The sequence below is a fragment of the Hippichthys cyanospilos genome, chromosome 5, assembly GCF_059441005.1.
Source record: "Hippichthys cyanospilos isolate Australia breed blue-spotted pipefish chromosome 5, RoL_Hcya_1.0, whole genome shotgun sequence".
NCBI lineage: Eukaryota > Metazoa > Chordata > Actinopteri > Syngnathiformes > Syngnathidae > Hippichthys > Hippichthys cyanospilos.
The window spans coordinates 14,575,221-14,587,486 of NC_142373.1; the positions used below are offsets into that span (position 1 = coordinate 14,575,221).

Consider the following 12,266-nt stretch of genomic DNA (forward strand, 5'->3'; position numbering starts at 1 on the left):
TCGGTTGCTTTCTTAGAGCAAATTTATGGCCATAAAAGTGGCCAAAAAGGCTAAAAGTGACAAATTTGAAGAATAGAAATTTGCCATACATATCATGTCATGAAATTCGGAGGGAAATGAAATGGAACGAAATTGAATGAGTATGTCTTTCTTTGAAATTATCTATCATTTTTTTTTGGGGAGAGGAAAATATTGTCAATTAAAAAATACTCATGCTTTTTGTGCATTTTGATCAACCTTCCTCCTATTGTGCTGTCAGTTGTGACAGCAGGTTTCAGGCCAACCAAGGGGAAGAGAATTAATTAGGTGAAAGGTGTGGAACCAACTTGTGAAAACACATTTCGACCTCACCGATGTGCTGTTTTCTCTGAGGCACAAAGCTCGCAGCCATTAGCCACTTAGCCTCCAGCCAACTGGCGATCTCACCTGTTAGCATCTCGCTAGCATGTCAATTGACAGAGCTGCATCTACCTTTTGTTGCATGTTTGGAGTAGGCACACTTGTCACACCCTGAAAGTATGGTTTAACCTCCTGAGAGCCATCTTATTCATTTGCGTCAGCTCTTATGTCCATTTTGTCTCACCAAAGTGCATTGTGACCCAGCTAAGAACGTGAAAGATGATTTAAAAATCAAAAACGTCTTCTACTGAGCACACTAGGACCCAGTAGGATACTGTAGCTGCCTGCATACTCTACACATAGCCGGGATACTTGTAAACAGAGTTAGGGTTAGGGTTAGAGGTTAGGGTCAGGGTTTCTCCAGTGGAAGTAAATGATCCAAACATGATAAAGATACTGCAAATGGGTTAAATATAAAGCCCCTGTCAAGTGATTTTTGGCATTGACAATTTCTTGGGCGCATTTCGAATGTCTCGTAAAACCACTGTAAATCTCACTGTAATAAAGGGCCACTGCTATTGTTTTGTCAGGCGCGTATTGTCAGACTCCCAGGAAAAGGGAGAAACTGATACAGCTGTGACTTTTAAGGTAATTTATTTTGGACACGATTCTTCTGTGAGAGCGTTGCTGTGAAACGCACCCTTGTGTTTGTTTGACCACTGATGAGAGGATCTTTTTACGTCTGCCGGATTCCTGCTGCTAAGAGATGTGAGTTTTGAAACAGATGAATTGAAAAAAAGGAAATCACAAGCAGAGGAACATTACTTTGTGATGTCCTTTTGCATTCTGTTTTGTCCCCAATGATATTTTTTCCTTTAGCTATCCATTAAAAAAAAAAAAAAAAAAACTGTACTGTACATCACGTCCACAACCTTTCGAGTCACTCTGTGAAAAACTTTGGTTACTGATTAATTTCATTTCATGACTCATTGATTCAGATTCGAGCTTGCACCACTCTCCGCTTAATTGTGGCCTTCACGCTGCCCTCGCAATACCCTAGCTCCACCCCTGGTTGTCCTACTTTGCCACTGGAAGCTTATTTTGGTCTATCGTAATGTTTGGTGAACTTTTATTGTGAAATCAGGTCATCACAAACCATTGAGGAAGTATTGAGAGTATCAGGAGTAAAGCCTATAAAAGTGCGGAATACGATGTAGCACCGCTGCCCCCTGGACTTGGCAAATAATTGATAAATTTGATTGATATTGAAAAAAAAGCTATTCCTATTTAGATCTATGCCTTTAGCAGCTATAGGTCTAAATATATCTATAGCTACAGCTGTAGTATGGCTAATCCTATCATTTCGAATTCCACCAATAAAGTGAGATTCCTGTTTTTTGATTTCACTTCCCTTTGCCTCCTGTCACATTCAACTTGCACAACTCGCCTTGTCGCAAATCATCGATCCACAGCCGCACAAACGCAGCTGAATATCATCACAACCCATCACGAAGTTATGCAGCAAGCCCACCCTCTTTGCTCTCGTTTATTACTTTTTTTGTTTGTTTGACAGATCAAATGATTGCGTGTTTTCATATTCTGACGATACAGGCCGCATATGATGTGCAGCGGGCTCCAAACATTCATAAATATTTCCCATCCTTCTTCTCCGCCCACCAACACATGCACCCACCCAGCAAGAAGTCAAAATAATTGGAGCCGCCATTTGTGTACTTGCTAAACTCAAATGTCCCCGGCCGCTTTGAAAGCATCAGTGCATGAGGCACACTTTTGCTACGTAATATTGTTAGCGGCACAAATAACATTGCAAGTCTCTCTTTCTGTCTGAATTCAAGGCCTCGCAAAGGTGAAGGATTTCAACCGTTTGGGACATCGATACAGATATAAATACTGTAGTACTTTTAACAAAATAACATTTTAAGGAAAGATCTCACCCCAGGGAAAAGGCTTTGATTTTGCCATGTGAAGTATTATTGAAACAAAATAAGCTGATTTAGCATCATTTTATTTTTCGGACCTTTTGACGCACTTGTTTTCTGTTTTAGACTAACCAGCTGTAATCTGTTTTAACGTCGTAATAAAGGTAGTAAATAGTTTTTGAAATTTGATTTTTCTTGCTTTTTTTTTGTTAATCTTAAAATGAATACAGTATTAGAATTTTTCTACATCCTTTTCATATTTATAGTAGGTGTACTCAGTCCAGATATTCATTCCCAGAGATTCATTTAGATCTTTTTACATTTTATTTTGAAGTACTTGAGCACAGGACGTTTTGAAACTGGCTGGAACTAAATGAACTTAAAAAAACAAAACAAAAAAACAATAATTAAGTAGTTGGGTACCTAAAGTGAGTATTTAAGTAATCAATTAATGTATTTAATTAAGTACAGTCCTAAAGTAATGGATTACTTTAGCGCTTTATTCATTTCGACTAGCAATTTCAGACCTCCCTCAAGCCAACCACTTAACACCAGTAGTTCAAAAATGTTCTTTAAGAATTCAAGACAAGAACGCATGTCTAACGTCTCCCTGAATGTTGCTTACATTACACAACGTACATTTGTAAAAAGCGCTGAACACTCATTCACCTCATCAAAAAAAGGACTTTTCTGTTTTGATTCCAAATATTTTTCTATTTTTCATGGGCTGCGCTTTTGAACGTGTGGCGAGGAGACCGGCCACACCTGTGTATACACGTTTCAAAAATGGAATCATACAAAAAAGGAAAACAAAGTAAGTCCAGTGTGAACGGACAGACTGGCAGTTTGTGTGGCGTGCCAACAAAAGCACGCCCGCACCCAAAAGTCTGAGCGAGCGCGCAACAAAGCACATGTGACCAATCACACGTTTATGCTCAAATCATGATTGGATTTCAGCATGGTAACCTTATTGTTAGTGTTTTTTGTCATGTCTGTTTATGACATGTTTTTTTTTTCATATATTTTCCATTCATTTTTTTAGTCTATTAAAAGTGTTTCACTTATTGTTTTTTTCATTTTAGTTTTTTTTCATTTGTTTTATTTATACTGTATTCTTTGATTTTTTCTTCATTTTATGTTTGTCCTCTATTTTCTATTACATTTTCATTCATTATACCCTATGTAATTATTTTTTTAGTTCATTATATTGAATGTATCTTTTTTATTTTTTTTAAATCATACATTCTTTGTTATTATATACGTTTTGTTGATTTTTGTACTTTATGTTTCTTGTTTGTTGAACTTTTTTTTCATTAATTTTTTCATTAATCTTTTTTGTTTATTATGTTCAATTTGAGGCTTTAAAACCGCACAGCACACACTCAATACACCTTTCTCAGACAGGCATGAACATTTTTCTCATATTTCTCTGTTTAAACGCGCTCAAAGGTCAAACCTTTGTAGAAAAAAAAATATTGATACCACAACAGAACTGCCTTATAACAAGGGAACGCTGCATTGCTATAGTTTTACAAATGAGTACTACATATGTCTGCCTGGCATGTTTTCAATTTTTATATTTTTCTTCCGTTTAGAATTATGCCAAAAATGTTGACAAAAGGCTGCTGGCAAGGTGTCACACTTTAGGGGTGGTGAGACTGCAACATTTGGCGCGTGTTTTTTTTTTTTTTTTTCTAGGTGAGGTCTGGAATGCCACAATCCATCTGAGCGAAAGCCAAAGGGCTCTCTATTTCACACATGCGAATTCCGGACAAACAGTGGGCGGAGGAAGTCGGACGCGAAGTATCGCGTGTCTAGGCGAACGTTTCTTGTTGAGTTTGCAAAGCCCGTGGACGTCCTCGGTCTGACAGCATCTGGCCAACAGCTGAAATCCATTAGGATCGCTTCCTTTGCACCCTCCAGGCAAGTAAGTTGTTTTTTGCATCCTTTCGACAAAAACGTTGCTATCTGACATAGGTCAGCTGCTGGATTTGACATTTTTGCCAGGGCTTGCAAGGGAGCTATTTGTTTCAGACGTCTCAATACAAAGTCATGTTCCTCTCCTAGCCACAGTGAGTACGCTGAAAAGAAAGAAAAAAATAAGATCTTTGTTGATTTTCTTTCACTTGGAAGGATGTCACAACCTCAGCTCTCACTGTTGGTGTTTGTTTGCTGCATTTGGGTCCTCTGAGTAAGTTACATGTCTTTATGCATTAACCTGTTTTTCTGTCTTGGTTTTAATTAGACATTTCTTGGTGGCGTCATTATTGAGAAAAAGTGGCCCACATGGGGCTTGCTGTGGAGAAGTCTTTACAGTGGGCGTGGCTGTTTGCCAATAACATTCGGCTTCTAGCTAAATTCCAAATGTTTTACTCATTTTGAGCTGAATTGCTGGACACTGTAAATTTGGAGGTGCATACAACTGGTTTTAGAAAAGCCAAAGGGATTCATGATTTGTCACAGTTTGGAGGTATAGCCCAAAAAGAGGCTCTTCGGGGACATTTTTTATTCCCGAGGATTGATGAGTAATCCTCACACCAATTGATCATTAAGATAAGGTTCTTAGCGCTTTTTGGGGGGATGGTCAGGTACTGTATGTTTTGTGCATGATGAAGACACTAACTTTTCTCTCAGCATTTAAGAGTCATTTTAATAACTGACTAATCTACTGACAATTTTGACAATGGACTATTTCGATTATAAAAAGATAAAAAAATATGGAATAATGGAAACTGGCTGAAATAACAAATGAACCAAGATTCCGTTTTGGAAATTGGTCCGTATTGTCATAAAAATATTGTTTTCATATGAAGGTTTTTATATTATTATTATTATTATTGTTATTTTTACTGTTGTTATTATTATTATTATTATTATTATTATTATTATTATACAAGATCATAGGTCTGTTTACTTTGAGGACTAGAGAATTATGGGAAAATTTACTGGTGAGAGGCTGACATGACAAAGATTGGAGTTTGAAATTAAGAGAATTTAATGGAGGATTAATGGATTATCAAAAATGGCTATCAATGATAGTGATCATAGAATAGCTATGGAATAATCACTTAATCATTGCAGCGCTACATTAAAATAGAATATGTTTAACAAATTCGAACGATCAAAAATGTAAACAAAAGCACTGCTTGCTGGAAAGGTTTTGGGCAGAATCGTCACGCAAAATCTGTTTTAATTTTCCATTCTAAAGAATTCATTAAAGACCGCACAATGATTGACATTGAACTAGCAAAGACTCGACAAAAAAATCCACCAGCATAATGTTTTTTTTTTGCCCATATTTTAAGTAGTGAGTCACTCGTATCTGTAAGCAATGGCCACTTGATTAGGGATGGTGAGAGGGACTGCAAGCCATTTGCCTTCTTTCCATAAAAACATAACATGGTTGAGGCAATCTAGTGTTGGACTGCACATAACAAAAAGAGTCAGAAGCAAGCAAGTTATGCTGGAAGTTGGCTTCCCTGGGTAAACACTCTGGAAAGTTAGCAGAGGAGCGTCAAGCCTGCCAGGTCTCTCGTCACCAGACGGGATGCCATTAAAGCCGACCAAACGCTGCGCCTGCCAATCATGCCCAGTGATTTCACGCTCCCGTGTCCCTCCGAGCTTTTCACTTACCCGCCATGGACCATCCTTGAAAATTATGGCTCCGTAGCGTTTGCTTGCGTGACATTGTTGAACATGCCGCAGTCACTCTCATGCCAACAAGAAGTTGTTGTTTTGTCACAGCAACATGAACGCAGGAGGATTTCACAATCAAAGTCAAAATTCTGTAATCATAGTCAGAATTCTAAGAATAAAGTCAAAAGTCTGACGAACGACATCTGGCATTTTTACTACTACTGTGGTAGTAAGATTTTGTCTCTTCAGGATATTACTATTTGGCATTTTTCATATTAACTTGGACCCGATAATAGTCAAAGTAAATGGAAAATGCTAGTCAATGCTGAACATATTTCCATGTTTTTAAATTGCCAGGGCAAAAGCGAATTTGTTTGCAACAGTGTGGCTGAAAGTGAAAGGATCAAGAATAATGATTGTAGGGGTTCGAGCCATGTACAGTTTGGTCTAAGTGATGACTTTAAAAACTTTTTGTCCTACTTACTGCGAAATGAAAATGACATCACCTGTGCTCACAACTTGAGTAACGACCAATCATGGCTCACCTGATGTCACTGTGACATTTATAGTCTGAGCTATGATTGGTACTAATTATTTTTGTTGCTAACAATTGTTGGATAAGTGGATTATGTCTTTAAATGCCACAATAAAGTAGTTATTGCCTAATGTAAACATGTTTTGTAAACCACTCATCCTGCCACTTTTGTAAAATGTTGCCCCCGTGAGAGATTAGAAAGCTGACAAAGTGTTTTTTTCCCCTTTTCACAAGACTGTTAGTTTGATGTTTTTCCTCTCACTCTCATAGGTGGAATATCGGAATCTGTTCGGGAGGAACAGCGGCGTACATTTTCCACTATGAATCGTGCCTTCAACAGGAAAAAAGGTGAGGAGACACCGGAGGCATAACTTCCCAATAGGTGAGGCAGGCAATTTCTTGGGGCCCCCAGTGACAGAAGGGGCCCCTAACTAATTCCTGCCTTGTGACGGTCTTGCACGCTCTGCGCTAGGCTGAGTGACTCTCCCAATTCATCACATCTCAAAATTAGTATGTTGAAGTGAAAAATGAAAAAAAAAAGAGGCAGTGAGTGATATAAGTTGAATTTGTTTCTGATTGCTTGTGTTACTGTGTGGTGTTTAATTCAGTCCATAACCTATATTGGCTAGCTTCTGCCTGCTAATGCTACGTATTGACGTAGAAAGTAATACAATCATGCTAACACTTAGACTTTTTCTATTATATGACTGTGGTATGGAATTTATGAAGGTTTTTTCTATTTTCACTTGCACAAATACAAGGCAGCAAAAGTTCACTTAATAGGCTCAAACAGTTCAAGAATAGTACATAGACAATGATCATCCAAAAAAGTATTTTTTAAACAAATGTATTTATGCCCTTTGCTATGTTACTGTTTTTGATTCAACAAGTCACTTATTGAAGATGTGAGTGTGCAACTTTAGTATGAAACAATATGCATACTATGAGTGGTTGTGTGTTGTGGACCCCAATACCTTTTGCACAGGGCCCCTGTGGCCCATTACTATGCCACAAAAACAATGTGCATATTCCTTGCAAGTAAATAAACGCCCTATGTTGTGAATTTTAAATGCTTCTTGACCTCCTCTAAAAAAATGCATTCAGCTGGGATGTATTTTGCCCAGTAGCATGACTAATAACAGACTCGCAAACAAAAATTGACTGATGAGACGATGAAGCAACATACAATGATTTCAAGAAATGGGCACTGAAGAGAATAACATCCGGACTAATTACGAGGAACCAAACTGGAATGTTGATACGACACAAACTTTTGAGGTGACCCTGCCCAAGGGCAGATCAAAGAAAATTTGGGGGTCCATTTTGGGGAAAACAGCTTGATGTGTTTAGCACCATATGTGCTGAATCTCACTCTTCAGCTGGAAGTCATCAAGGCAGGAGGAGTTTTAGAGAAATTGGACGGGGCCCAGGTGGCCCACAAAGCGTTAATGATATTTTGGGCGTCATAATTCACACCCCACCTTGCCCTCCATCAACCTCTGTGGATTCAGTTTGCAACTTATCATCTGTACGCAAAGGGATGTATCAGTGCCATTTTCTACCTGCCCAAGAAAATACTCATGTCCAAATGGGTTAGTCATTGCTAAGTTTATTAAACACCTGGCAAAGTTCCACATGGAAATCCAATCCAAGAGAAAAGGCATCTCCTTGATGACAAAAGACATCGCACAAAGCTGTGCCACTATACAACTTCTTGATTTATGATATGATCCCAATATTGCTGCCTAGAGTACTGTCCAATAAAAACAAAAGTAAGAGTGAGTCGCATATAACTGTGGTTCTCAAACGGGGCTACGTGAAGGCACTTAAGGGGGCACCTGACATTTTAAGGGTTTCTGCAAGTTTAATGCATATTAATGCTGTAATAGGAACACTTTACAGTATTTTTCTTTTCACATAGAAAATGAATTGTAACGTAAAATGCCTGTTCTTCAAGTGCGTGGAATTTTAATAGAGCCTCTGTGGGTTCAGGAAAACCAAATGTAATGCTTTTTAAGGCTATGACTGGAACAGTGCATTTTCAAACTAAGAGTAAATTAAGTGGAACAAAACAATTCATTGCTAAATTGGGTTTTAATGTGGTAGTATACACATTGACCAGGTTTTTAATGTTTCTCTGATTGACCCAATTTACTGTATAGCTGTTCTCATCCGCCCTTTTATATACATATACACACACACACACATAAGAGAAAATTAGATGGAACATAAACCAGCTTTTTTGTGTTTCAAGGGCTCCTCCACAAACATTTTAAACCCAAGTTTTTTTGAGCTGTGCATTTTCATTAGTGATGAAGTGTAAAAGGCGAGGGAGTCATCGAAAATAGGCAGGATATGGCACTCGAGGAACTGACGTTCCCTCCCCCTGATATATATTCTCTCACACACACCCACACACAAGTATAGTGTCGCTGTAGGTTTGTTACAAGTGTAGCAGGGCTAAGAACCAAATTTCACCGTTCATCCAGTATTTCAGCTATGTTTCAAGATGAATATATGTGCGCTTTGACAAAAGCTGGCGTGACTGATAGCCGTGACCGACGCAACCTTGACTTTAAGTGGATATGTAGCCCTGCTGTGACTGTAATTAGCTCTCTAAAGCAATCATTACCAAAACTGACTGCATAACGTTAGCCACGGATAAGACTGACCTCAAACAAAGGACCCAAAGGACTAAGGACCCGAGGAAATTCAGGCAGCCCGTTGCCACAGCACAGAAGGAGCAGAGCATAGTTGTCCAACTCCAAACACTCTCAAACACACCTGATTCAAAGGATTAGGTTCATTTTCAAGATCATGCACAGCTTGCTAATGAGCTAATCATTTCAATCAGGTGTGTTAGAGAGAGAGGGCGAGAAAACATGCAGGAACTGGCCCTCGAGGACTGGAGTTCGGCACCCGTGGAGTAGATTGAGCCTGGAAATAAATTTTTAAAAGCGCCATGAATTAGACAACATAAACAATAGGATCCATGTGGGAATGCAACTGAAAGGGCAAATGAATGCAAACGGAAAAACAATCCAAACTAGACTCAGAATGGAAATCTGTCTCTGATATTTCTCAGGCGTGTCGGCTTGGAGCCCGAGAGCAGACAGTCGAGTCCGTGCAGTATATCTCCTTAGTATGTCCCTGCTGCCCTCTTCTCCTGATTGCTACACAGGACCCAAGATTGAAATCAACAGGAAAAATCACATAGAATCCCATTGCAACCTTATTTCCTGTGCCTTTTTTTTTTTTAACGTCTAGTCATTCAGCGCATGCATCTCTAAGCCGTATTACATTTTCTCATAGTCTATATTCTGTGTGTGTATATATATATATATATATATATATATATATATATATATATATATATATATATATATGAATGAAAGAACAGCATAATCAAAAAATTAACTGCAGGTAAATTTAACATTTAGAATGGGTTCCTATGGCAACTGAACTTTGCTAACTTTGCAAGAAACCAGAGTCACCAGCCCAGAGAAACAAAGATGGGCATAGTTTTACTTTCTAAAGTTGCTTGAAGGCTCATTCGAAAACTACAAAAAATCTGTGTGGTTTGCACAGGCAAGTTCGAACTCCGCATTTGTTGTACATCTTTGGCGTAGCATCTCTCAGCGACCATGTATAACAGAAGCAAATTTACAATTCAAACCAGTTTAAGTGACACCCCTTATAACATCACACGTTTGTAATTGGAAATGCTCCGAGAGGGCCCCGGAGGTAGTCGGCAATTTAAAGAAAATGTATGATTAACCCGAACGACTAGTGTATGGCGAGGGCCGATCAGCACTCAGCAACCGGACTCGGAGAACCTTTTATGATTGCAAGTATGCCATCTCTTGCGTTTCCATCAGGATGCATTCCAAGGGCTGTGGTTGCCATGCCATGTTACCCTTCACAATGAAGGCTAATGACAAATTAAGATTTGCAAATAGAACACTAAATATGATAAAACCACCAGCACACATACTGTATACAGAGGGAGGGGCCGGTGATTTGTTTTCACCTTGTAAGAGTTCATAACTTCGGCGAGCACCACGTGGGACTCAACTGCATCTAAACACCGATAAGCTACTCATGGATGAATAGGGGGGAAAAAGGAGCTCTTATTGCTTGCTGATAAATGACCGTGTTTTTGCGACACAATGATTAATGGGCCATTTTTGATGAAAAGTGACTCTACATCAGGCAAGAAAAATTGATGGATGTCCATTTATAGATGTATTTTTTAAAATTATTTCCCTAATTCATTTTAAAATTTTGCATCTATTGTTTATTTGTTTATTTAGTTTTTATTTGCACTTATCTGTTTTATGTCATTTTTCAATTATATTTTATCTATTGATTTGTATTTCTACTTATAATTTATTGTTGTTTTTTTTTTTTTTAATTCTGGGAGTTTTGGTGCAGCATACTCATGGACTTATATGAGCCATGCGTACTAATGTAAGTTGTGTGTATGTGTTTTTGTGTTCAGAAAAGTCATGGATGCACACCCCCGAGGCTCTGGCCAAGCATTACATCGCCTACAACGCCAAGGTATGGTTTACCTCCATTATAGGTAGAGTTTTACAATTCATTGGCTCAATTCAAGTTTCCTTTCGGTTCCTAGAATGCATTAACGGTACAAGACATTTTAAGCATGAGTTATTAATTGTCATATGCGTTCGCAACAGTTGCATTGACCTTTTAGTTATTGTTTCCATTAGTTGAATTTGTGTCATTTTTAACACATGTACTGTTTACATGATTAATGTTGTATCTTAGTATTAGAGGCTTTTTAAATAAACTGTTGCTTTAAGTTTGTGTAAATTGATTGTAATTGATGTTTAATTAAATATACCCCCAAAAACAATTACTTAAATTTGATTTGCTATTAAAAAAAACAAAAAAAAAAAAAAACATTCTGTGGAGTAAAATCTGACAAAACATGTGAAGGGATTTTACATTTTTTTTAAGGTAATTGTATTTTTAGCTTTTTGGGGAAAAAAAGGAGTAGCTTTTTGTAGCTTGTGTATAACTTGCTTAAGTTCCACTCGTAGTTCATAATTTTTGTAAATCATTGTCTCGATTCTTAAAATAACAAATTAATCCTTTTTTTTTTTTTATTGCCTAGCCCTAGAGCAGCATTACATGTCTTCAACTTCTGTAAACAGTTTAACTACATAAAGGTAAAAAAGTAAGCCATTTGCCCAGTAGCCCGTACATTTTTTAAGGCTGATGTTTGAAGGGCCATAATCAACCGAATCAGCTTCCCAGTTTTATGCTTCTGATGTCAGTGCGTGCCATTAGCGTTTAATGAGTGAACGAGGTAACTCGCGAATAAACAATTGGAGAAAAAAAAAAAAAAAGATTCAACATGTGAATGGCACTAAATGAGTTCATCTCCCGGGCCCTATTCAAGAACTTTCACGCTCTGTTTGGAGTCTGGCTGAATGAAGCTGCTTTTGTAAGTGAAGGTCCTGTCCTGTGCAAGCGAACCAATATTTATCCCTTCTACTTTATCACGAATACCTCACTCAATCAATCATTCACATCTGCAATACTACTACGACACAATATCAATTCTGCTTCTTTTCAATGACAAATTCTGAAAAGACATTGTAAAAAGCTTTCAATTAAGACGTTGGACTTTGAATGGACTATCACGAGGTGTAAAACTGTGGCTTTTCTGTGCAGTTTTGCTCTCATTTTTGTGTTAATAATGCTGAGCTGTTAGCCTTGACAGTTCCAAGACAGGGCTGGTTTATTTTCCCGCCGGATGAGTCAGTGATGAATGAGGGTCATCTGGG

General features: G+C 38.1%; 1 protein-coding gene across 7 annotated transcripts in view; it reads left to right on the top strand.

Moving 5' to 3' along the window:
- Window positions 1–12,266, top strand: part of gulp1a (GULP PTB domain containing engulfment adaptor 1a) — a 33,910-nt gene that overhangs the window by 13,735 nt on the left and 7,909 nt on the right. For 5 of the 7 annotated variants that reach the window (XM_088414163.1, XM_088414167.1, XM_088414166.1 and 2 more), the window contains exons 2-3: window positions 6,721–6,798; window positions 10,952–11,013. In XM_088414163.1, coding sequence (XP_088270289.1) covers window positions 6,771–6,798; window positions 10,952–11,013 — 90 coding nt within the window. In that variant the 5' untranslated portion in view covers window positions 6,721–6,770. Of the gene's footprint in view, window positions 1–3,977; window positions 4,207–6,720; window positions 6,799–10,951; window positions 11,014–12,266 lie in introns of all 7 variants that reach the window. The other 2 variants (XM_088414164.1, XM_088414165.1) reach the window with 2 other exon arrangements.